The sequence below is a fragment of the Culex pipiens genome, chromosome 1, assembly GCF_016801865.2.
Source record: "Culex pipiens pallens isolate TS chromosome 1, TS_CPP_V2, whole genome shotgun sequence".
Lineage (NCBI taxonomy): Eukaryota > Metazoa > Arthropoda > Insecta > Diptera > Culicidae > Culex > Culex pipiens.
In genome coordinates this window covers 33,103,795-33,131,078 of record NC_068937.1, presented here as the reverse complement: position 1 = coordinate 33,131,078, position 27,284 = coordinate 33,103,795, and the positions used below count along the sequence as shown (strand labels likewise).

Here is a 27,284-nt window from a genome sequence, read left to right as displayed (position 1 = left end):
GTCAATTACGGAAAAAAAAAAATCCGGAAAACAATAAGGCTTTTTAGTCAAAAAATTCTGCATCAGATCTGCTTGGCTGACTGATTGGAATGACTGACAGCTGTCAAAAGCACGCAACCACGTGATCGGAAAACGACCAACAAAGGGGTCAAAATGTAAACATTAGTTTGGCAATTCCATTTTGACGCTTGAATGCTTTTTAATTCGAGTAGGTAGTATGTTGTATCTTTTGAAAATAATTGAATTTCTTTTATTGTAATGAAAACAACAGCATCACAATTGCAAGATCATGTATTAATGCGTAACTTAAAGGAAAAAAACCAGTCTTCTTCATAAAATAATAAAACACTCTTCACCCAAGGGTGGGCAAGCCCGACCACCTCCCTCCAACCTCACACCATCACACTATCCTTGCGCAGCATCACCGCCAGCTTCATGTCCTTGGGCATCAGCGTGAGCCGGTCGCGGTGCAGCGTGCACCGGTACGCGTCCTCCATCAGCTGCACCGCAAACACCTCCGCCGACTCCTGCAGACACTGCAAGCTCTCCGGCGTGATGCGCAGCTCCCGGTGGCTGTACTCCATCAGGATCTCCCGGATGAGCCGCGCGAAGGGCAACTTCGGGATGACGGGGTTCGTGGTGCGCTGCAGCTTGGCGATCTCCTTGAGGGCCGCCGTTTGGCTCTTTTTGGGGGCGGGGGCCTTGCGGCGGTGCGGCGGCTGCTGCTGGCGGGATCTGTCGGGGTTTGCTTCCGACGGGGAGCTGTCGTCGCTGGCGACGCCTCCGGCGCCGGCGCCGTCCTGGAAGCGAGGTGACTTGCGTTTGGAAGGGAGTGCAACCCGGGGCGGGGCTTCCTGACTAGAGTTGTCACTGCTGATCTCCGAGCCCATCATCTCGTCGAATACGTCCCGCTGGGAGACGGGCTGCTGGTGAGATTGTGCCGGCGGTGGTGGTGGGGGCGGGGGAGGAGGTGGTACACGAGGGGACACTGGCGATTTGGTTCTGGTATTTTTGGGGGCTGGTCCGCCCCGTTTGGGGCCCGCCTTTTTCGGTGCAGGTCCGCGGCGAGGCATTGTGGAGGCAATGGGGTGGCGGCGGGAAGGTGTTGACAGAGGCTACAAAAACACAAGAAACGTTGAGACGAAGTTAAGACACAACAAACTACAGATATTCTGACTACGTCCACTGCCCAGTTTAGTTTGTTTGTATACACACAGAGTTATCAAAATGTCATTCTTACTAAATTATGACAATGACATTACGTCACCTCTTCTATTTTGACATTTGTTGTTTTGATTTAAGGAGGGTATGCAGTTCACATGAAATTCCTTCCATGCATTTGAAGGGCAATTAACAGATCTACATTTTGTTCCGATGTTCGTAAAGCCAAAACAATAGGTCTATTCCCGTACTGCAGAATTCTGCAATTCTGCACAAAAACGGCAGCAGAGCATTCCCGTACTTTTCTGCAACAAAAGTAACTTTTTTCTCAGGCAGAACTTCTGCAGTGAGAGAGGTAGAAGTTGCAGCAAAACCGTTCCCGTACTTTTCTGCAAGCTCTCTCTTCTCTTTCTTGTTGAAAAGTCACTGCAATTTGGTGTGATGGATGTTGAGTACACGCTTACATAAAATTTGCAAGTTGGGTGAAATTAAGCATTTTATGATAAGTTGTAATAATACATGATTTTGGGGTAGTTTTTTTTAAGTCCGGTTATATTGAGAACGATTTTTTCTATGTTAACTATTTCAGGTTTAGTTCATTTATGTAAGTGATAAAGCGATTTTTTAAAGTGTTAATATTTTTAACCTGATAAAAAAAATGGATAACTTAAGCCAGAGTATTACAGCACGGCTAGTACCCCAACAAAAAAATGTAACTATAAAAACAAATTGTTTTTAAAAACTTTTAAAAGACACATTTCTTTTGAGTTTAATAGTTTCCAATAAATATTTGTTTATGTATAATTCTTGATCTTCAACTGTTTTTGAATATACCTCGGAAAACATTAAATATGTGTGTTAAATAACAGGTAAATATAATTGGCAAAAATAAATTATACCTTTAACGGCGCTACCAATTTGTATTCTTATTTGAACCAAAAAAAATATGTTATTCTGTCGAATTAAAATTAATAAATTCTCAAATTCATAAATTCTTAAATTCTTAAGTTCTTAGATTCCTAAATTCTTAAATTCTTAAATTTTTAACTTCTTAAATTCTGAAATTCTGAAATTCTTACATTCTTAAATTCTTAAATTCTTAAATTCTTAAATTCTTAAATTCTTAAATTCTTAAATTCTTAAATTCTTAAATTCTTAAATTCTTAAATTCTTAAATTCTTAAATTCTTAAATTCTTAAATTCTTAAATTCTTAAATTCTTAAATTCTTAAATTCTTAAATTCTTAAATTCTTAAATTCTTAAATTCTTAAATTCTTAAATTCTTAAATTCTTAAATTCTTAAATTCTTAAATTCTTAAATTCTTAAATTCTTAAATTCTTAAATTCTTAAATTCTTAAATTCTTAAATTCTTAAATTCTTAAATTCTTAAATTCTTAAATTCTTAAATTCTTAAATTCTTAAATTCTTAAATTCTTAAATTCTTAAATTCTTAAATTCTTAAATTCTTAAATTCTTAAATTCTTAAATTCCTAAACTCTTAAATTCTTAAATTCTTAAATTCTTAGATTCTTAAATTCTTAGATTCTTAAATTCTTAAATTCTTAAATTCTTAAATTCTTAAATTCTTAAATTCTTAAATTCTTAAATTCTTAAATTCTTAAATTCTTAAATTCTTAAATTCTTGAATTCTTAAATTCTTAAATTCTTAAATTCTTAAATTCTTAAATTCTTAAATTCTTAAATTCCTAAACTCTTAAATTCTTAAATTCTTAAATTCTTAGATTCTTAAATTCTTAAATTCTTAAATTCTTAAATTCTTAAATTCTTAAATTCTTAAATTCTTAAATTCTTAAATTCTTAAATTCTTAAATTCTTAAATTCTTAAATTCTTAAATTCTTAAATTCTTAAATTCTTAAATTCTTAAATTCTTAAATTCTTAAATTCTTAAATTCTTAAATTCTTAAATTCTTAAATTCTTAAATTCTTAAATTCTTAAATTCTTAAATTCTTAAATTCTTAAATTCTTAAATTCTTAAATTCTTAAATTCTTAAATTCTTAAATTCTTAAATTCTTAAATTCTTAAATTCTTAAATTCTTAAATTCTTAAATTCTTAAATTCTTAAATTCTTAAATTCTTAAATTCTTAAATTCTTAAATTCTTAAATTCTTAAATTCTTAAATTCTTAAATTCTTAAATTCTTAAATTCTTAAATTCTTAAATTCTTAAATTCTTAAATTCTTAAATTCTTAAATTCTTAAATTCTTAAATTCTTAAATTCTTAAATTCTTAAATTCTTAAATTCTTAAATTCTTAAATTCTTAAATTCTTAAATTTTTTTAATTTTTTAAATTCTTAAATTCTTAAATTCTTAAATTCTTAAATTCTTAAATTCTTAAATTCTTAAATTCTTAAATTCTTAAATTCTTAAATTCTTAAATTCTTAAATTCTTAAATTCGTAAATTCTTAAATTCTTAAATTCTTAAATTCTTACAAGGGGAAAACCACTCTGCTCATTGCCCTCGAGTAGGCTGTGCCCTAAAGTTGCCCAAACGTGCCCGAAGGTGCCCGAATGTTGCCCAAATGTGTCCTGAAGCTTCTCAAAATAAATAATTTGTGTACGATGCTTAGCAACCCTGTTACTTTGTTTACACTTTTTTGGACAGCTGTCGGTTTGTGTTGTGAATTTTTCTCGGAGATCAAACAGCTTATTCCCCGCGATCCTGAGATTGTCGCAAGCATTCCCACATGAGGAAATCTCGCGTTGAAGCGTGTCTGTGGTGCCGATCCTAATGAAGCGCTGGTGAGATATATTGTAAAGACAACAGGAATGTAATCAAATCTTGAATTTTAGTTAATTAAATTATTTAAATAACTTTTGCTTAATTTTAGGGCATGTCAACGACGTGTTGGTGCCGGAGAAACAGGTTTTCCGAAGGGCCAAAACTGGCTGGCGATCAGCACATTGGCATGATGGCTCACGTTGTATCCGGATTAAGTTCCAACACTACCTGAACACACCAAGATGTTTGCGTCGGAAAGTTTAACACTTCCTGTCAGGAGCTGCGAGCGTTATTCATCGCCACTACTCAGTTCAAGGTGGTCCCGGCCTCAACGCAGGTTGCGGTACAAGGACAAGAAGCCGTTTGCCTGGTGCAGTGCAATTTGTACATCAAGACATATTCAACAAGCTAGTTTTATTTTTATTCACACAAAACTATATTTATTTATAACGACATTTTTCAAATATAATAAAGAACACATGATCAACAAATTTGCAGAACTTCATCGCATCTCAGTGCTGGGATATTAAAATCACAAACTCTTTGTTTGTCTTTTTGGTATTCCCGTCAAACGGTTTTCCCGGGTGTTGAATTGTATCAAATTTGCTTCCAGCTGATTCAGCACAACTTCCAGTATTTCGTCGAGGTCCTTCTTTACTGGCTATCGATTTCACTGCAGTGTCGTAGTACTTTATCCCAGCACGACCGTGGTCTTGACTGATCGTCGGTCATTCAAGTGAAACCTTCCGGCAGGACGATCTGGTCGGGTTTGTTAATTTGTCGCGCTGTGTATGTTCACTGCTGCGAAGCATATTTAATTTCTAGTTACTTAATAAATAATACGTCCTAGGTTTTTTAAATAAAATGTTGTGCTGCATAAAACAATAATGACCCAGTTCTAGAGGTAAACTTCTTTCAATTACTTTTTTTGTCAACCATTTTTTTTTAAATATTTTGAAATAATTTAAAAAATAATAATACCCAATTTGAGTAAATCCACTCAACTGTGTACAATGTTGCAGAAAAAGTACTGGAACGCGCTACCCAGGCAAAATTTTTGCCGCTTCTCTCTTTGCAGAACTTCTGCAAAAGAGAGTGATGAAGAGAGCGGGCTGAAAAGTACGGGAACGTGCTGCAAAAAAGTGACTTATGCTGGCTGCAGAATTCTGCAGAAGCTGCAGAAATTCTGCAATTCTGCAAGTACGGGAATAGACCTAATGCTATTTCTGATCTCATTTCTTGAAAGTCGGCCAAACGCCTTTTTTGTATTTTAAATGATATTAAATTTCATTGAAAAGTTGCATGCAAATTCGCAAAACGTAAACAAAAGTAATCGATAATTTTTGTTTTTCTTTTTATTGTGTTGAGTGAGATAACCAAACTTATAAGCACCCTCAGCAAAGGACACTTTAGACAACAATGTTGTATGGTTTGACGTTTGCGGGAAACGATGAAAACAAATCGACCGAGCCACGTAGCCCAGTGGTAACGCTTCCGTCTCGTAAGCGGTAGATCGGGGTTCAAATCCCGGCTCGGACCAACACAACTGGTGATCCTTTCCCTTCTGGAATCGATTGCTTAGTAAAGGGAAGGTAGTGTATCGTCACAAACTGGACCTTATCACGACACCTTAGGGAGGCGACCTATGGAATGTTAACATTAACCTTAACATGTTAACATTAAGTTGAGAATGAAACTGCCACTGAATCCGCTTTGTAAATGCCGGCCCCGATACTCTTCAAGGGTGTTCCCCTCAGGAACTGGGAAAGATTTACTTTTTTTTATGAAAACAAATCAAGCAAAACGATGTAAATGCGCTTAAAACGAAAGTGTAAACAAAGAGGCTATCCTGCTCACGTCAGTTGACGTTTACCTTAGGAACGAGCAGGACAGACTCTTTGTTTACCTTTCGACATTGGCTGAACTACATTGTTCTGCTAGAAATAACAGAAAAAATATCATGAAAATATCTTTTACTCTTTGATGTTCTTTTGAGAGTTCGGAAAGTTTGTTGGAGAAGAATGATTTTTTTTTATTACAGCAAAGAGTTTTTTTTAAATATCTTATTCAATAAAAACTGTTTTTTACTGATATAAAATCTTTAAAATCAAGACAAAGCTAAAGAAACGTGAAAATTCTACCCTGGCTGTCCGGAACAACTTAAACCACTTCAAGTTATAAAGATCAAACCACTGCCCGTAAGTCGTACACAAAAAAAGATGGTGATTGAAGATTGAAGCGACTTTGACTTTTATTTGTTATTCAAAAAAGAATTTAAAAATTAACTTTTCACTAAATTAACAACATACGTAATCGCTTCATGTTGTTTGTAGATTATGGAAACAGAGAATCAAAACTGTTCTGGTTGTTGAAACTTAAAAATTTGTTGAATTTAGACAAACTAAAAAAAAATTGCTTGCGCAAAACGTTACAAATGTGTAAAAGGAGATTTAGTGTTGAGTTTGCCGCGTAAAATTCATGTTTTACGTTTTTATTTATTGCTTACTGATAAAACTGTGTAAAAATGTGCCTTATGTAACAGAATTACAAACCAACTTTTTTTTTTATGAAATGGTAAATATTAATATTTAAACGAGACACGCGCGCGTTGAGCAGGCAAATACACAAACAAACAAAAACACAAACACACAGTCATGGAAGCAACAAAGTGGATAACGTAATTTAACTAGAAGCTTAGTAATTTAACAGTGAATGTTCGATTAAAAAAAAAAACAAAGAAAACAAGTGGAGAGGAAAAACACAAAACAGCAATTTAGTAGATAGAATAGAAGCAAATTTACTGTACAGAAGCAAAATATATCCCAACACGTATAGGAAGAAAGAAAGTGCTAATCGCCAAGTTTAGTGAGTAGTGCAAGAAAAAATGCGTCATATTATGAGAACTGTAAAAATAGTATTTTTAAACCGAAACGGGACAAGCTGCAGGCAAAGGATGCAGCGAAGGGGGTCCAACAGAACCCACGACTTTTGTAATATATTAGAAAGATGAATTTAGAAGCAAGTCGGAGGGATTTTAGCAAGCCAATTTAGAAAAGAAACAAACTAACAAAAAAATGGAAATCAAAACTGCAAACAATCTGCGCAAAAAGCTTAATTATACATATATTTTTAAGAGTTGCACGTAAGGGTGGGAAAGAGTGAGTGAAAGAGAGAAAGAGAGAATCAGTAGCGATAAATATATGATTGCCAATAAATCGTGGTTAGCGTCACACACAAAAACAACAAAAATCGTAAACTGTAGAGAGAGAAACTTTTAGACACGGGCAAACGTTTTGAATATTACATTTGTTATTTAATTTTTATATTTGTAGCTATTACTATATATTTACATAGATTTTATAAAAAAAATATCTAATAAACGGAAAAGATCTGAGAATTGAAAATTCGTTGGTTTTTTACTGTTGAATATCCGAAAATTATTCCTTTTTCTTAAATCAGATTATAACTTTGCCTCTTTCCACAAATATACTAAAGCTATATAGGAACGTAATAAAATATGTTTTGTTCAGATTTTTAGCATTACTTGTGTGAAGTTACTATCCTAAAGTGAGATGTGGACTACCTTTCAACAGCTGATTAATTCAAAGTTGGGAACAGAGTTTGCGGGTGCTTAAAGAATCGAGTAAATCTACTAAAGGAAAAAAGTTACAAACCCAAGCAGACGGAAATAACTTGGGAATAAACATTTTTTGATATTTCAAAATACCAGGCCAATAACATATTATGTTATTTATAACAAGATTTGTTATTCGTCGTTATGATTTTTTTTGTTATTGTAATAACAGACTAATAACTTTTTTGTTATTCTTCGAACAAATCTTTGTTTTTTTTTGTTATTTTAACAACTAATTCGATCATTCCAATAACAGGTGGTGGTATTCTTCCATAACAAAAAATGTTATTTCAAAGTTGTTTCGGCTTTTGAACAATATCAGACCAATAACAAATTTTGTTATGATAACATAAACTGTTGTTAAACCCTTATGCAAAAATGGACTTTTCAAGAAGATTTCATTACACTTTCTGTTATTTTAACAATATTTGTTATTGAAATGGCATGGATTTTGTTATTACCAACTGCCCGGGAAATTAACTTCGAAATATCTTATAGATGGGGGATAGTTAGAGGAAAAGAAATTTTCTAATATTTGAAACTTTTCTAATTACGAAAATATATGATTAAATTTCATTCAAAGTTTAATCATTTTTCCAAATAATGAATACTAGAATAATACCAATTTTCCATTGTTCATCCTGTGTAGACTTTTTGAGACTGGCAGTGTGCGTTCATACAGTTTTATGAAACCGTCAAACGCTTTTAAAATTCGCAGTGATAAATTCAAAACGGTAGTGGTGAGTATATAAAAAAACTCATGACAGCCCAATTTAAAATTTTTAAATAGTATGATTTAGTTGAAAGATTTTTTTTTAATTATTGGAAAATATGAAACGGTTACACAGTTTTGAAAATATCTGGATTGTCTTTGATTTTTTTGAACTTTATAAATTTTCTCAATATGATTGTTAAAATTTCCAGTTTTTTTTAAATCTAAGGGTTTCTGAAATGACTTATTTTTTAAAATTTCCTGTTTACTGTGATTTTTTTGTAAATTTATTTAACTTATAAAATTTTCTGAAAATCGGGTTTTTATGTAACGAATTCCTTAAATTTTATGTATTTTGTTAAATTTTTAATTTTTTTTTTCCTAAAATGCTTAAGTTTTTTGATTTATTTTTATTTTTGAATTTTCCAACTTATAACAAATTCAAAATTGTCTAATTTGTTAAATTGTTTGAATTAATCGTTTTTCCTTTTTTGTGATAAATTTTCTTGAAGTTTTCTATATTTTGTGTTCTTTGATTTCTTTTTAATTTCTTCTCCTTATTGCATTTACTTAATTTTTTTTTCATTTCCCGAATTTCCTAAACTTCTTGAATTTTTTGAATATTTTTAAATTTGTTGAAATTCATGATTTTCAAAACTTTTTAAACTTCAAAATCTCTTAGTTTTCGAAACAAAATTATAAAAAAATCTCAACTTTTTAAATCTGCTGAATTTTTGAATTTTTAGAGCTTTATAAATTTCCAAAATATTTTGTTTTTGTTTTTCATTTCTTGGGCTTCAACTTCGTTAATTCCAGGATTTTTTGAGATCGTCTTTTCAATTCGGGGAATTTTTAAATTTTTAAAGAAAATTTTAGATTCCTGAATATGTTCGTTATTTTTTTTTTAATTTAAATCTTTTGTGTTCTCTGAATTTCTTTGTTTTTGTTCCTTAAACAAAAACTGAAATTTCCTTATCTTCTTGAATTTTTTTAATATTATCTAATTTCTTGAATTTCTTGCATTTCTTAAACATCTTGAATTCACTGAATATTTTATTTTGTTTTGATTATGAACTTCATAAGTTTCTTGAATGTCTTTTAAATTTTTTTTATTTTTAAAATTTCTGTATTTTTATTTTAGCTACTTTGTTGATTGTCTAGAAATTTCGAAATTTCAAAACTTCTTAAATCTTCCAATATCTTGATTTTTTGAAATTGATGTTTTGAATTCTTGGGTCTTCTTAAATTTGTTGAATTTCTAGAATTCTTAATTTTTTCTAATATTTGAAGTTATATTTTTTTTGATGATTTGTTTCTATTTGCTCAAATGTAGCACCCGATTTGTGTGGAAGTTTGTTAGTTCGCTCCAAATGAAACACATTGTGCACCACTAATTGCGTCGGTTACATGCTTTTTTTAATTCCTTCTTTAATTTTTATAATTTCCAATTTTTTCTGAAGTTTTTTTTTATTTTTAAGAATTTATGAATTTTTGGACCATGATTTTCTTGAAATTCTTGTTTTTTTTTCGATTTCTGACAGCCTGGATATTTTGCCACCGGAAGCGACCAATTGGGACAATTCCACCAAAAGTAAGAATATTTGTATGATAAAATAGGGTGAACATGACTGCCCGAACGCACGAGTGTTAAAATGTCAGCAAACTTTTTCTTTTAACAAAATTCTACTTGTTTCCTTAAATGCTGCAAAAGTTTGGCTGTTCATAAAACGGCTTAAATCTCATTTAGCTCATGTTTAGGTTTTGGGCTCAGTTCGTCCAACGAAAACAAGCCCCTGAATTAAAGGTCAATAGGTAATTATACAAAATGGCACCCTTTACTCAATGTAACCAAAAAAGCACGTGTGACAAGATTGCATGATCACTTGATTAAGATCAGTATTTCGAATCCAAAACTTTACGCGACACTTCTTTGCTTATTTTTTTGCAAAAGGATAAAATTTGCAATCGGATTTGACCTGAAATATTGAATGTATGTAATCGGTCTTCAACATAGGATTGAATTCAGGTTTTTTTGAATGATCCATATTTCTTCAAAGGAGAAATTTTAACGTTATAGATTTTTAAAGAACCTAAAGCTTCCTTGCCTTGGAATACACTGTAAACAAGCAAGATTTCGTTGAGTAAACTCATAATTACAGTTACAACAACACAACGCCGACAAAACATCTCTGTTTACATTTACTGAAAAAAAGATGCAACATACCTCTTGGGTTTGGACACAATTAGGAACTTTTCGAAACAACACACTTAGTACACGAAAGTATATTTTGTGCTAATAAGTTACTAACTAATAATCTAACTTACAAAACATTACAAAGCACATGATTAAACAATAGTTATTCTCTCTATTCGTCCAACTTCCAACCGAAACAAACCTCACCGCTATGGTAATAATACTGGCTGCGTCCGTCCGTCCGTTACACAGATTCATAGAAAGACCCATGCAGCAAAAGTGTCAGCAGTGCAATGACTGTCATACTGCTGCGATGATTTTAAAGGAGCATCAGCTGTCAAGAAAACATGAAACAGCAAAACACTGGAGCGCTGGAATAATAACAAGCAAAATAAACTCTTCCAAAACATTCCTACCACCTTGCAGTGGGGGACCTTGAGTCAGTCAGTGTCTATGGTCAAGGTGTTTCGGTTCGCGTTTTTAAAGTTCTGGAAGTGGTGCGGAAGTTTTGATGTAATATTTTTTTACCTGCGTATCTAAATCCAAATTAAGCCTCATTTTTAAGGAATATTTGGTGTACAAGGCTTGTCAAAAGGATTAAAAACACTGATTAAATAAATTAACCCATGGATTTCATAACCACATGTCATGAGTCAGCAAAAGGGTGAATATGATACCATTGATTCAGCAGATTTATTAATACGTGGTCGGAGAACCTAACAAATTGTCTCAGTCATGCATTTAATGAAGAAAAACTCTACTATTTCAACCAATAATAAACATCATCAACATCACGTTACGGTATTAAATATTAAAAATCAGATCAGATCTCAAGAAGCCCTACAATTCGGCTCTAGAAATGAACTTTTTCAGTAAAATCGTCGTAGACCCACCCTGATGTGTGTGGTTCGACTCAAAATCGAAAACGTGGGTGTATTTTTTATGTATTTTATCATAAGTACAGGTAAAATTACATAAAAAGAGGAATTCCGTAAAATTTTACCCTTTAAGGTGAGCTTTTTTTTCAGCGTAAATTTCAATCAAAGAAACCAATTGGGTCCCAAAATTAAGCTTAAATTGGTAGTATTATTGTTTACAACGTTGAAGATTATTTTTCTGAATACAATAACCCTTTGTACGACCGCATAGGATCTAAAATGATTTTTTTATCGATTTAAATAAAATCGAAGCCCTTCTTGACAGAAAGCATCCTACTTGACAGCTCGTTCCAAGGGGACCATAGTTGACCCATCTTAAAATGTTGTCTTGTCAAAAAAGTGATCAGAAATGTTTTTTAATCGTGTTTTTTACCGTTGTACATAAAATTTGTACATAAAAGCCCATATTTTCGGACACTATGAGCCAGTGTGGATTTGTTACGAAGCAGTCTATTCTGCAGACAGTGAGTGTTTACTTTTTAAAAAAAGCACGATAGACTGCTGCCTTTATCGCAAATTTTCTGAACCTTAGAAAAAATCAGAAATGGTCACAAACTATTTTTAAAAATTGAATAACTTCAAATAAAGCGTAATTATATATAAACCGAACAGTACATTTAATTGAACAAAATCTTGTTGAGTTTGTTCATTCATTATTTTTTCAGAGCAATTTCAAAAAATAGTTCCAAAAATTAAAGAAAATCCGCTTGAATTTCGTGAATTCCCGGGAAATTTAGAAATTTCCCGGGAAACGGGAAATATTTTTTTTTTCAGGAAATCCCGGGAATTTTTTCCCGGGACGGGAAATCGGACGCTCTAACTTCAAATATTACGCTGAAATTGAATTTTCGGTGACTATATCTTAAAAACCATATTGGGAAAATTAGCTTTTGTGAAAAAAAAATACAAATTTGGCAACCGTCCATACAAAAATGATTTATAAAAATACAAAAATTTTATCTTTTGAAGGAATCTTTTGATCGATTTGGTGTCTTCGGCAAAGTTGTAGGAATTGATAAGGACTACACTGAAAAAAATGATACACGGTAATTATTTAAAATTTAAAATATAGCTTTTCGTTATTAAAACTTGATTTGCAAAAAAATACTATTTTTATTTTGTTTATATGTTTTAGGGGCCATAAAATGCCAACTTTTCTGAAATTTCCAGAATGAGCATGAGCATGAGCATGAGCATGGTTGACTGCCAATGAGCTGCTACTCCGTTATTGACAGATCAGCTGAAGTTAAACAATGAATCAAAAATGATCAGTGGGAGCCAACCATCCGTTCACTGTTTAACCCCTGAAGACCCCGACTTTATTAGTCAATACCGGCGCCCTCCCAAGAAGCCTGCAGTTCAACGAAAGGGAGGAATGTTAGTCCGATAGTTGAAGTTGCAGACTCATCAAGCACATAGTTTTTCGCTATATACTTGTTGATACCGCTTGAGACCGTTGAATCCACAGCATCTCCTTCAAGCATCACGTGATATTTTTTTTGGGTTAGTAGGATAAGGTATTGGCTTTTCGATGCCTCCCGAGCTACGATGCTATGGGGAGGACTTTCATAACAAACCCGTCGGCGAGCCTTCCGAGCAACGATGCTATGGGAAGGTCTTTCTAATTAGCACACCAAAACACTCGCGCACAGGTATTTAAATACTGAATAAATGTAATTTTTCATCACGATTACCCAGACGACATTGATGATATAGGAAGGACTTTTTTACAGTCATTTACAGTAATACTTAAACTTATTTTAATGCAACAATTCACACGACGTCGTGCCTCCCGATCAACGATGATGTAGGAAGGACTTGAGCAAGCCAATCAGGATGAAACACGAAATAAAATTCTTTTCTTTTCACACACAATGCCACATAATTGACCGCGCGTCACCACCCAACAAATTGAACTGATTTTCTTCTGCTTGTGGGCAAGCCAACCAGGATGAAACACGAAATAAAATTCTTTTCTTTTCACACACAATGCCACATAATTGACCGCGCGTCACCACCCAACTAATTGAACTGATTTTTTTTCTGCTTGTGGGCAAGCCAACCAGGATGAAACACGAAATAAAATTCTTTTCTTTTCACACACAATGCCACATAATTGACCGCGCGTCACCACCCAACAAATTGAACTGATTTTCTTCTGCTTGTGGGCAAGCCAACCAGGATGAAACACGAAATAAAATTCTTTTCTTTTCACACACAATGCCACATAATTGACCGCGCGTCACCACCCAACAAATTGAACTGATTTTCTTCTGCTTGTGGGCAAGCCAACCAGGATGAAACACGAAATAAAATTCTTTTCTTTTCACACACAATGCCACATAATTGACCGCGCGTCACCACCCAACTAATTGAACTGATTTTTTTTCTGCTTGTGGGCAAGCCAACCAGGATGAAACACGAAATAAAATTCTTTTCTTTTCACACACAATGCCACATAATTGACCGCGCGTCACCACCCAACAAATTGAACTGATTTTCTTCTGCTTGTGGGCAAGCCAACCAGGATGAAACACGAAATAAAATTCTTTTCTTTTCACACACAATGCCACATAATTGACCGCGCGTCACCACCCAACTAATTGAACTGATTTTTTTTCTGCTTGTGGGCAAGCCAACCAGGATGAAACACGAAATAAAATTCTTTTCTTTTCACACACAATGCCACATAATTGACCGCGCGTCACCACCCAACTAATTGAACTCTTTTCTGAAATTTCCAGAATGTGCAAAAAATCTTTGACCGAGTTATAAATTTTGGAATCAATCCAGATTTTTTTCGAAAATCGAAATTTTGGCCGCAAAATTTTTTAACTTAATTTTTCGATGTAAAATTGAATTTGCAATCAAAAAATCCTATAGTGAAATTTTGATAAAGTGCACCATTTTCAAGTAAAAGCAATTCTTAGGTAACTTTTTTGAAAATTGTCACAGTTTTTCATTTTTCTAAATCAGTGTACATGTTTGCCCACTTTGAAAATATTTTCTCAGTCGATATCTCAGCAAATAATGGTCCGATCTATAATGTTAAAATATGAAACATTCGTGAAATTTTTCGATCTTTTCGAGAAAAAAAACTTTCAATATGTTTAAACCATGACTAATATTTTAAAAGGGCGTAATATTGAATATTTGGCCCTTTTGAAATGTTGGTCTCGATTTAAAAATTTGGAAATATTGTTTTCGAAAAGATCGGAAAATTTCACGAATGTTTCATATTTTAATATTGTAAATCGGACCATTGGTTGCTGAGATATCGACATTAGAAAATGGTGTGTTGTTTGGGTGAGACTTAGAAAACATCAATTTTCCTGCTTTTAAAACTTTGCATGGCAATATCTCAGCAACTTAGAGAATGGCTTTAACTTGAAAACGGTGCCTCTTACCAAAATTTTACTAAAATACTTTTTGATTGTAAATTTTATTTTACAACGAAAAATTAAGTTGAAAAATTTTTGCGACCAATATTTCGATTTTTTGAAAAAATCAGTATTGATTAAAAAATCATAACTCGGTCAAAGATTTTTTGCACAACCTGGAAATTTCTGAAATGTTGGCATTTGATGTCCTCTTAAACATATCAAAAAATGAAAAAAATGAAAAATAAAAATAGTGTTTTTTTGCAAATCAAGTTTGAGTGACAAAGAGTTAAATAAAAAATCACCTAATTTTTCACCGTGTTTCATTTTTTTCAGTGTAGTCCGTATCTATAGACAACAAATCGGTTAAAAAATTCCTTCAAAAGATACAGATTTTTGAATTTTCATACATCGTTTTTGTATGGCCGCTGCTAAATTTGTATGGAAAATTAAATGAATAAACTAATGATGCAAAATGGCTGAATGGTGCCTTCGGTATACCCAAAGAATCAATTTTGCATCATTAGTTTTTCCATATAATTTTCCATACAAATTTGGCAGCCGTCCATACAAAAATAATGTATAAAAATTAAAAATCAGTATCTTTTGAAGAAATTTTGATCGATTTGGTGTCTTCGGCAAAGTTGTAGATAATTTTTTTGGTGATTTTTAATTTCGCTTTTTGTTGCTAAAACTTGATTTGCAAAAATCACTATTTTTATTTTTTTTATTTTTTGATATGTTTTAAGGCACATAAAATGCCAACACGCAGAAAAATATTTTGTAGAATCAGCCTGTACGAGGTTTGATTCAACAAAATTTTTGTTGAATGTAATCAACGCCAATTTTGCGTTGGAACAAACCTTGATTTTCTCAATTCCACAAAAATCTTTTGTTGTTTTGAAAAAGTTGCATTGACGTTTAGCGTTGATTCAACAAACATCTTGATTTTCAAAACAACTAAACGTTTTGTGGATTCAAATATGCCTTATTTTACTGCGTGAACGTTTCAGAAATTTCCGGAATGGGCAAAAATCTTTGAGCGAGTTATAAACTTTTGAATCAATACTGATTTTTTCAAAAAATCGAAATTTTGGTCGCAAAAAGTTTTCAACTTCATTTTTGATGTTAAATCGAATTTGCAATAAAAAATTACTTATGTGAAATTTTGATAAAGTGCACTGTATTTAAGTTATAGCTATTTTTAGGTAACTATTTTGAAAATAGTCGCAGTTATTCATTTTTTAAAATTAGATATTGTCATGCAAAAGAGGAAAATTGAGGTTTTGAAAGTTTCACCCAAACAATCCACCATTTTCTAATGTCGATATCTTAGATATCTAATGGTCCGATTTACAATGTTAAAATATGAAATCCACTGACGTGAGCAGAATACACTCTTTGTTTACAAACTCGTTCTGACCCCTATAAATTGTTTTGCAAGATTTTACTCATAACTTTTGACGGTGATTCAAATATTCACTTCCATTTGAAAATATTACGGTAATTATGTTGAAAAGCATTTGTACACATAACGACAAAGTACGAAATAACGAAATCACTTGGGGGAAATATGTCTATTTTTATCACATCTATTTTTGGTCTTCACAAGAACTTTTACCTTGATATTAGTTGAAATAACGGAATGTCAGTTCAACTCTAATATCTATCAGTCAGAGTGACTGACTTAATAAAAAGCAAAATTGTGATTAAAAAAAAAGATTTCATAAACATACCTTAAAATTCACCAAGCTGATGGAGAAGCTACGCTAGTCGCTGCTAGTAGACTGTGAGAGTAAAAATATGTCTCTTTTATGCTGACCGCACCTTGGGCCAAACATTCTCTCGCTCTCTCTCTAAGCCGGTTGACAGAATAGGGTTGGTTACCACACCTTATAAAATTATGTTTAATTATTAATTTAGTTTTTTTTAGTTGATTATTATATTTCCAAATTATTATTTTTTTGGTCAATGATCAAGTTAGCATTGGTTTTGCCAAAGGTCACGATTTTCCTAATATTTTGCCTCGTTTAGCCCCTTTCAAAATCACGGTTAAGCAGCCGTTGGCGCCGTAATTAGCAAAAAACGGTTGGCGCCCCCCTTCGGCTCATCAGTAAATTTTCTCCCGAGTTTTCCGCCCAAGCCAGATGAATTTTCCGCGAGAATTATTTGAGCAGTGTTGTGGCCCCAGGTGCCATGTCCTCGTGTGAGAAAGCTTGGTGCGCCAGAGTTCAGTATTCTTGTTGTCCGTGAATGAAGCAAGAGACACGGCATAAACGGCTGCACTTTTGGCGCAAGAAATGAGACTAAGTTCATGTTACTAGAAGGAGGAGAGCGTTTAGTCAGTTGGGATCGTTTGAGCAATCAGGACGTGGCGAGTGCAAATTCTGATTGAAAGTGAGTGATAGAAATATTTCCAATTCGCAAATCGCGATAATCTGCTGAATCAGAGTGGTACAAAGATCACCGGCGGCGTGACTCAGCCTGAAGCGGCGACGAAAGTGATATAATCCGTGAAAAAAACTGTGATCTTTTTGTCGCCCCGACATTGTGTTACATTATCGTGAATTATTAGCCATTGAAACGTGAAGAAGAGAACGCGGTGAATTGCAGACGAAACAAAACAAAAATTAAAAAAAAGAAGCAAAAATGGATGAGAGCAGCGAAGTTGTGTTGTACATCTACGACTTGACCCAGGGTATGGCCGCGATGATGTCTCAGATGCTGCTAGGTAAGTTGGATCCCAACGGACGGCGTTGAGCTAAATTTGAACATTTCGCCCGAGGACATAAAGTGCAAAACATAAACATGCATCAGGTGCAGAATGGTGCTGGCTTTTTTGGTTTGTGATTATGTAAAATTTGGTCCAGACGATTTTTCAAAAAGATATTTTGTGTTCATCTTAACCTAAATCATCTTTTTTTTTCTTAAAAAAGACTTTTTCATTTAATTTTGACATAAAATCATATGAATAAGAAAATTTTTTTTTGCGACTTTATATTTATATAAACAATGTAAAATTATAAAACTAAAAACTAAAAACTAAAAACTAAAAACTAAAAACTAAAAACTAAAAACTAAAAACTAAAAACTAAAAACTAAAAACTAAAAACTAAAAACTAAAAACTAAAAACTAAAAACTAAAAACTAAAAACTAAAAACTAAAAACTAAAAACTAAAAACTAAAAACTAAAAACTAAAAACTAAAAACTAAAAACTAAAAACTAAAAACTAAAAACTAAAAACTAAAAACTAAAAACTAAAAACTAAAAACTAAAAACTAAAAACTAAAAACTAAAAACTAAAAACTAAAAACTAAAAACTAAAAACTAAAAACTAAAAACTAAAAACTAAAAACTAAAAACTAAAAACTAAAAACCAAAAACTAAAAACTAAAAACCAAAAACTAAAAACTAAAAACTAAAAACTAAAAACTAAAAACTAAAAACTAAAAACTAAAAACTAAAAACTAAAAACTAAAAACTAAAAACTAAAAACTAAAAACTAAAAACTAAAAACTAAAAACTAAAAACTAAAAACTAAAAACTAAAAACTAAAAACTAAAAACTAAAAACTAAAAACTAAAAACTAAAAACTAAAAACTAAAAACTAAAAACTAAAAACTAAAAACTAAAAACTAAAAACTAAAAACTAAAAACTAAAAACTAAAAACTAAAAACTAAAAACTAAAAACTAAAAACTAAAAACTAAAAACTAAAAACTAAAAACTAAAAACTAAAAACTAAAAAACTAAAAACTAAAAACTAAAAACTAAAAACTAAAAACTAAAAACTAAAAACTAAAAACTAAAAACTAAAAACTAAAAACTAAAAACTAAAAACTAAAAACTAAAAACTAAAAACTAAAAACTAAAAACTAAAAACTAAAAACTAAAAACTAAAAACTAAAAACTAAAAACTAAAAACTAAAAACTAAAAACTAAAAACTAAAAACTAAAAACTAAAAACTAAAAACTAAAAACTAAAAACTAAAAACTAAAAACTAAAAACTAAAAACTAAAAACTAAAAACTAAAAACTAAAAACTAAAAACTAAAAACTAAAAACTAAAAACTAAAAACTAAAAACTAAAAACTAAAAACTAAAAACTAAAAACTAAAAACTCAAAACTAAAAACTAAAAACTAAAAACTAAAAACTAAAAACTAAAAACTAAAAACTAAAAACTAAAAACTAAAAACTAAAAACTAAAAACTAAAAACTAAAAACTAAAAACTAAAAACTAAAAACTAAAAACTAAAAACTAAAAACTAAAAACTAAAAACTAAAAACTAAAAACTAAAAACTAAAAACTAAAAACTAAAATTATTTTTTTGCAATTACGTCGTGAAACTACTTATTTTTCCTGTCATTCTTGAACGACGAAATAGCCTACTTTTCTGTACCAAAAATAACAGAATCGAATAGCAACACTTTTTGAAATAAATGCTGAAAAGTTCTACTTTTCAGCACTAAAATGGGTGCTGAAAAGTTGAACTTTTCAGCACTTGTTTCGAAAAGTAACACTTTTCAACATTTTTTTGATTTAAACGATTTATTGACAAAATACATGACAATTCGTCTTAAAATTTCACTCAATGGGTGTTTTTCGAAATTGCAAAAAATGTTGTATGGAACTCGTTGCAAAACTTGATTTTTTCAGCACTCGTCGTATTTATCCAACTCGGTGAACCTCGTTGGATAAATGTACGACTCGTGCTGAAAAAATCCTCTTTTTGCAACTTGTTGCATAAACTACTATTATGTGTTTTTTTTTGGCTCAAAGGTTGTGGGAACCAGAAACAATTTTGTGTCAATTTTGATAGTCTTTTGAAGGAGTTTTCTGATCGATTAGGTGTCTTCGGCAAAGTTCTAGATACACCCAACTGGCAGTCGCATGTTTGTGATGCATGGCGGCATGAAAGTATATCAGAATCTGCATGAAATCTGTACTCATGCATTTTTTGCGATATAGGAGTATGACATTTTTGCCCGTTACCGACAATTATCGACATTACCGACGAATTTTTGGTTGTATTTCACAAAAAAAACACTTAGCAGAACGAGGATTGAACCACCAACTTCTTGGTTGTTGATCCGACACGCTACCACCGCGCCATGGACGCTTGATGAAAAGTGAGTGAAAGAGCACCAACATATGCTTCTCTTTGGAGTGTTGCTCGGGGACGGGCCAGCATTATATGTGTTGGTGAGAACTGCAGATCGCTGAAATTTTTACACGCGGGCAAAAATGATCTACGGGCTTGCTGCAAAAAATGTTATAAAATATGACATTTTCTGCAGCAAATCCAATGTTGCAGATTTTGAGATATATTTTTCCTTTGGGTGTATAAACAAGAAAGCCGTGACGTAGTAAATAAACTCAAAGAACCTCAGTGTTAATTTTGGAAGTGACTTTGAGTGTTCGACAAATGCCATTGCCGCTGTCAAGAACTCTTTATTTGGAATATTTGTCCAGAAGAGTGTTTTTGTTTGCCTTTCCAACGACCAGCGTGGAAATTTTCGTAGACCGTGTGGAGGAAGACTTTGCTGCAGGTTCTAAGATTTGATTGGTTTTTAAATCCGGTGATAAAAACATTTTTTCGAGATTTTCGAAATGCTATAAAATCAATGTTTCAAGCTGGCACACGACATCTTTCAAAGTAAAATTTATCTTTGTGGTTAGGCTCCGCGTTTTCTGCTTTAGTGATGAGAACATAAAAAATGGGTTCATGGAAAAATTTGCCGTTTTTCAATTAACTTGTTTTTTTTAATTTGTAATGTTTATTATTTGTTTTTTTTTTTTTTTTAAATAATGTTTAGGGGTCAAAATTCGCAATTATTAAGCCATAGAAACCATAGATGATTCTTCAAAAAGAAGTTTTTTTTGAAAAACAAAAATCTTACAATATTTTTTATTGTTGTGAATTTAAATCAACACAACATTCGATATTCAAGGATGTTACTTTTTGTAGCTAAAATCAATTTACAAATATGAGGAAAGCATCAAACACCTGAAGGTGGACTGACCTTGAAATTGACTACAACTTTACTAAGGTCACCTTGGGTCAGGAAATTCTTACCAAGGTACAGTTTTTCAAATATGTGCATTCTTTTTTTGACAGTTTCCAAAATAGATGGAGACTTTTCTGGAGGCAAAATTGCTGTTTTTTGTCATTTTTGTCAAATATATGAAAATTACAAGAAATTTGCTAATTTTGAGGAGAAAATGTTGAAAGATAACAAAAGTGTTTTTCGAATGGTTTACTTTTGAGGCAGACTCATTTTTGTGACAAACATGTTTACAAGCAAGACCGTTACTGAACTCTCCGTCCACGTGCCGTTCAGACAACAAGGAAATTCATTTTTTTCTTCGACCGACCAAAGTGACCACCCAGACTATTCGGGTACAGTAGAGTTAGTACAACGCAAAAGCCCCAAACGTGTTCCCACACACAGCTCTGAAGTCTCACCGAATGTTTCCCGGTTTTTCTTTCTCAATTTTCCAGGTCGTCAAATCGAAGGAATTTGGCACACGGCGGTCGTCGTGTTTGGCCGGGAGTACTTCTTCGGCTCACAGGGCATCACCAGCTGCGCACCGGTAAGTAAATTTAACTGCAAACTTTGTAATGGGAAATTTTCCGGAAAAAAATAAATGTAAAAAATTATGTAATTTGCAAATTGAAAGTGTGACTTTTTAACAATTTTTTTTTTCGAAATTTAAATTTCATCATCAGTAAAATGTTAAAATCAGTACCTTTTTTCACTGTGTAACTCCAAAACGACGCAAATTTGTACGTCTAGCCTAGGTGTTTTTAGGTAATTAATCACGCAACATTTTGTCGACACGGTTGGCTGCTGGATAAAAATACGACAGAGTTTAATTGATGTGGAATTTTGCGTGGAAAAATTGGTGTTCGTGGCAATGTTTAGTAAATGTTGTGATTTTTCAAATTGAAGTAGAATTCATTTGACATGAATTTGCAGTTAAGATAATAAGGAATCAAAATCATCCCTCCGGAATGCAAATCAAGCCAGTGTCATTTTTTCCCGCCACCAAGAACGGGAGGAATTTCGGGAAAATTGCACGTATTTACGTAAATGCTACCCACGCGGCTCGAGAGAGAGAGAGAGAGGTTCGTTAGGGGAAATGATTCTCTCAAATCACAGTGGAATAGCCGCTGGCAGTGATGCCAGCAGCAGCAATAGTGGGCGTTCAAAGTGTGTTTCATCGGGGACCCAAATAGACCGTTAGCCAGAATAACAAGAATAAAGATGATACTTGTCACGTGGTGATAGGGAGGATATGATTGTGGAAAACAAGATGGTTAGTAATATGTGTCTTTGAGTAAGATTGTGACACTTATAATACAAAACAGTCAAGTGAAACGCTCTGAAATTTATCTATAAATGTATTTAAAGTTTGAAGATTGATCCTTTAGTTGCTGAAATCGGCCACAAAAAAATGTGTTTTTTCGTTTAAAAGGGGCCTAGTTTTTATCTTAATCCCTTTTCAAATGTTAGCCTTGAGTTCAAAAATTTCACATAGGTTTCACAATTTGACATAGAATGTCGGATCAAAAGTTGCTGAAATATCGGCATTTCGTCGGCGTTTGATCGTTTTATCTTGTTGCACGTCGATTTTTGACAAAATTTAGTTTAGGACGCCATTTTGGCAGCTTTCAATGCCTCGCCTTTTGAAATTCACGGATCCCCAAAACTCGGTTTCAATCCTAAGATATTTAACAAAACCCGGAAAAGCTCCGTGCATTGTTGTCACTCTTCATATGGAAGAAGTTTCGATCTGATCGTGCTATCTTAACACACCCTGAAAATTGCTGTAAGTGCGACAACTGGCCAAAGGGATTTCAAGTTAGAACGCGTTTGACACACATACAAGCCCGACCTTTGTAAATATTTTTAATTATAACTCGGGACTCCGGCCACCGGATTCAACCCAACTTTGGGACAGTGCTCACAAGATAAGTTTAAGTGATAACCTGAAAATCTCATGTTTCCTATTTCTTTTTTTTCTGCTTGTACCAGAACTTCAACAACCAGAGGTGCAATCTTCAAAGTTTCTTAGTCAAATTTAAATAAATTTTCTGAACTTTCAGAAAAAAATATTTTTAGGCGTGGGCAACTATGGGCACTAATGAAAAAAAAAAAAAAAAAACAAAAAGCAAAAACTCTTTATATTTGCATGTCAAAATTTGTTGTATTTTCGATTCAGAATTCAATTTAACGTCTTAAAACTTTTTTTTATTTATTGTGTGTGTATTTTCGATACTTCCCAAAAAAACATCATTTAAAAAAAAAAAACAATCATAACTTGGCCAAACACAAAACGTCTGCCGTTCTTTATAGATCAAAAGTTGGATTTTTTTGTCTTCTAAAACATATCAAAAAATGAAAAAAAAGGTGCAGGTGGTTATGTTACACATGACCAGCATGACAAAGAACTTTGCAAGATGATTGTTGAAATTTTCGATTAGAATGTCCGGTCCAAATTTCCCACTTATGATTACCGTCCTATCGAACTAAAGGGACGGAAATTGCTGAAATAGAAATCGAAGTGAAATCAATTGACTTTCCTTCACCACTCGAAAGTTACTAAGATGCGGGAATGTTTTTGTAAGGCTGTTGCAAGCAATCGGCGGCAGTAAAGGAAATTTGAACAGCAGAAATTAAATCTGCCCTTTACAGGGCTCTAATTGATTACGAGATCAAAATCAAACCATCCACATTAACGACCCCCAGGTCTTTTGTGGTCTCTATTGCATGTTTCTGCTCGAACCTAGGAGTCCGAAGGCTTGAATGGGGAGAGCACCCAAACCTCTTTCTACTCCAAGGAACCTTCCACCACAGTGTTTGAACTGACGACCTTTGGATTGCGAGTCCAACCGCCGCCAGCGATTTCACCGGAGTAGGCTTGGTTTGGTGTGCTGTTTGTACTTATGGCATGGAGACGACTTCTACACCTGGAATGACTTAACGGCCTAACAACCAAGGCCGGGACCGACATTTTACTTCCTCATCCGATGGAAGGTTGCAGCAGATGGGAATCAAACCCAGAATCATCCGCTTACAAAGCGGACGAAAAATAGTAATTTACCCTAAAAATAGCTTTAACTCAAAACCGTTGTACATTATCAAAATATTACAATAATATTTTCGATTCAGAATTCAATTTACCATCTAAAAAACTTTTTTTTTTATTGTGTGTGCATTTTCAATACTTACCAAAAAAACACCATTTTAAAAAACAATCATAACTTGGCCAAAAACAAAACGTCCGTCTCGACGTCCGTCATACCTAATAACTCATAAGTTGGATTTTTTGCCTACTAAAACATATAACCTGGACTTCGCACTAAATTATTGCTATCGATCGCACTATTGCGACTTGTCAAACTGGCTTGGAAAAATAAAATTTTCGCAAAAAAGGTCAAAGCGAGCCGCGGTTGCTGATCGTTTTTCAGCTGTCAATCGCAATTTAAAAGTGCGAAACGTCCAGTTTGGTGGAAACTGCGATTGAAAATGTAAATAAACAAAAGTTGGTTGCCTAGTTTTCTTGAAATGTTGTTGTCAAAAGTGCGAGAAATAAGTGCGGGCAAAATCCAAGTTACAATGAAAGTATCAATAAAGATTCCCAGAATATTTTTTTTGTAATACACTGCCGCTCGAATCTAGTCCACCCCATATGTACAAACAGCAAGCCGAGAAAAACGCACTTCAAATTTGTCCCGCGCATAAGCTTACGTGTTAGAATTTTTCGAAAAAGGGAATTTTCTACGGTTTTCTGGAACAAAGTACTAAATTTTATTGGTTTTTCTGATAGGTCACAAGATTTCGAATCGAACCACATCATTACTTAAAAATTGACGAAATTACATATGGGACGGACTTGCTTCGAGCGGCAGTACAGTCATCCCTCATATTCGGAACAGTTTACAGATCGGCCTATGTTCAAACAATCATAGCCAATCGATAAATTGAACATAATGATTCGCTTTTACCTTCATGTGAAAGCTATTCTTGTGATCTTTCGATTGATGTATAGACCGGCTGTATTTTTTTACGTTTTATATCAAGTTTTTGAAGAAAAACATTGACCTTTGAAATCCACAAACTCGAGACACTTTTTTCTTACGGATGTAAACAAACTTTGATTCTCTCGAGTAGTACATATTTTCTACAAAATGACTTCACACACTGGAACCAATGAAACTTAAGCTTAGTAATGTTTATAGTCTGATAACTTTTTGTGTGAATATATCTGTTAAGGCACAATAACATCCCACAATTATGGAACAGGCAATTTGGAGGCAGTGTTTTGCAGCTCTGGAAAAAAAGTCTTGAAATGCAGTTTTTGTTTAAAAAGTACTACTTTTTCTAGTGAAATATCACGAAAAGGTCCTAAAAATAGCAGGTTCGACAGAAAAGTTGCAATTTGCATCCTATTGACAAATTACCACAAAAGTGTTCCAACTTTGTGGGTGTTCTGAATATGTGGGATGACTGTATTGTGGTGTTGGCTGGTAGCTGGATTTCTCAGGATTGAAATCGAGTTTTTGCAATCTTTTTCATCAACAGGGGAAGCATTAACTCAATTTAGCCTCCATTACAGAGAAACCTATTTTTACGCGGTGGCGTTACGCTTTTTATTTCGTCGGTTTCTCTAAAACCATACAATATTTTTGCAAGCTTCAAAAAGCGTTTGGTAGATCTGAACAAAACCTACAAATTGCTTTTAAAAGATTGCAAAAATGTTGCGTCGTTCCAGAGAAATCAAAAATATGTATATAAAAACGTAACGCATCGCGTAAAAAGAGGTTTCTCTGTATAACCCTATAACGCTCTGTTACAATTACGTTCATTGTCCCCTGACTTAACTTGCACAGGTGGCTCATCGCACTTCGGTGAACCAAACCAAACCGGAGTCAAGCAGGTTCAAGATCTTTCCCAACTGAAAAGAGATCTTTCTTTTCGTCAGTTTCGCGCTCGTGACATTCGTGAGAGGAAGCGATCACACGGGTGACGGAAGTTTACGACATTAGAAGCACGCACGTTAAAAATAACATAAACAACAATATCGACAAGGTCGGGTCATCAATCGACCATGCGTCATTTTTTTCTCTCTGTTTTGGGAGTTTTAAGGATGTTAAAATGGGGTAATTAGTGGTTCAATGGTGGTCAGGATGTCAACTTTTTTTTTCATCTTCATTTGGTCGCCAAAAAGAAAAAGAAGAAGAAAAAAACGTTCGCACGTGAACCCATCTCACGAAATTATGGGTCGTAAAAGTAAATGTCGCTCGCAAAAATTAAAAAAAAGGGGAACACCACGCGTCCCCCTTAATGGTCGTCCCGAAATGTGAACGTCACAGATCAGAATGCACACCGCCATTCCCGGTTGGTATTTTAAAAATAACACATTCCTCATCCCATCGTGGCCGGAGTTAATAATAATTTGCCATCCTCGGGGCGGCAAATGTTTAGATGTTTGTGATGCATTTTCCTAGAGGGAAGCAGAATGATGGCAAAATGGTACTGTTTGGGAATAAAATGTGACAGCGATTGCGAGTGTCTTAAGAGGTGCCCTATAGAGGTTAATCCCACACTCACTCGGTGTGCAGACCTTAAGTCAGTTACGTTTCAAACAAAGAAATCGTGGCGCAGGATACACCTCGTTAGTGGCCACCCAGCTGTCCGCTAACGGGTGGTTGCCTAATTGACGGAAGTGTTTTGCCTTTTGAGAAGGTATTGTTTATGGGCTTTAAGGGACAAAGGATTTTGGTGGAAGAGTGTTTTTTGAACTATATTGTGCACTTAATTGAATCTTCATGGAGAAACATGGCGTTTCTTTCAACCAATTAAACTGAGTTGGTATTTAAAATCAGTTTCATCCGAGGGGCGTGACAAAGACCTCAATATAATAATTTTTGGTTTTTAATACATTAAGGAATTAAATTCCTCATGTCATTTGAGATTTGCTTTGAAAACATTGGTTTGCCTCGTGTCTCTTTCGCGCGCTCGGCTGTCAAGTTTGTTTTGGTTTCACGCTAGTAACAAAAAATGCACTTGTTAATTATTGCACTATCGAATATTTCGATGAACCGCTGAGTTCTAGACATTCCTGGTCGCGTTGGATAAAAAAAAAGAAAGAGCGGAGAAGATTCTACAACAGGACGATGTAAACGTGAGATAGGCGGAGAAGTTGGAGCCAGCAGAATTTGATTACATTGGCCAGTAGCAAATCAAAAAGCTGCGAAAGAGTGGTTTCATCGATTACCAAGATCCTGGGATGCGCCGTGCGAAAGGCAATGGAGCACCCGCAGTCGAACAGTTTTCGACAGTTCGCTCCATAAGAAATGCATTGTAGAAAAAAGCAAAAACTGCTCGAATGGAAATGCTCCATTCAAGTTTAAAAATCGTTGCAGTTGGTGGTGGCTTGTGACAGCGATGCCTTCAAAAAGCCGACACCGGGTTCATTTACGCTCAGCTGCTGGAGTCTTTAATCCG

The 27,284-nt window shown here is 33.6% G+C and overlaps 2 protein-coding genes and 1 long non-coding RNA gene across 4 annotated transcripts in view; 2 read left to right on the top strand and 1 right to left on the bottom strand.

Moving 5' to 3' along the window:
- Positions 1 to 275: 275 nt before the first annotated feature.
- Positions 276 to 10,674, bottom strand: LOC120419261 (histone H3-like). Its single transcript, XM_039581916.2, has 2 exons — positions 10,478 to 10,674; positions 276 to 1,115 (listed from the first exon to the last, which is right to left on the bottom strand). Exon 2 carries the CDS (start codon positions 1,071 to 1,073, stop codon positions 393 to 395), a length of 681 nt encoding a protein of 226 aa, XP_039437850.1. The 5' UTR covers positions 1,074 to 1,115; positions 10,478 to 10,674; the 3' UTR covers positions 276 to 392.
- Positions 3,412 to 7,304, top strand: LOC120419262 (uncharacterized). The gene is made up of 2 exons (XR_005605685.2): positions 3,412 to 3,956; positions 4,017 to 7,304. It is a non-coding gene; the product is annotated as an uncharacterized LOC120419262 (long non-coding RNA).
- A 162-nt stretch (positions 10,675 to 10,836) lies between the features above and the next one.
- LOC120419260 (uncharacterized) overlaps positions 10,837 to 27,284 on the top strand; it is a 34,052-nt gene continuing 17,604 nt past the window's right edge. The window contains exons 1-3 of one of the 2 annotated variants that reach the window (XM_039581915.2): positions 10,837 to 10,960; positions 17,341 to 17,496; positions 21,272 to 21,363. In XM_039581915.2, the coding sequence (XP_039437849.1) occupies positions 17,415 to 17,496; positions 21,272 to 21,363 (174 nt within the window). In that variant the 5' untranslated portion in view covers positions 10,837 to 10,960; positions 17,341 to 17,414. Of the gene's footprint in view, positions 10,961 to 17,021; positions 17,497 to 21,271; positions 21,364 to 27,284 lie in introns of those variants that run through there. The other variant, XM_039581914.2, reaches the window with a different exon arrangement.

Coding starts and splice junctions, on each gene's coding strand:
- LOC120419261 (XM_039581916.2), bottom strand. CDS start 1,073: ATGCCTCGCCGCGGACCTGCACCGAAAAAGGCGGGCCCCAAACGGGGC.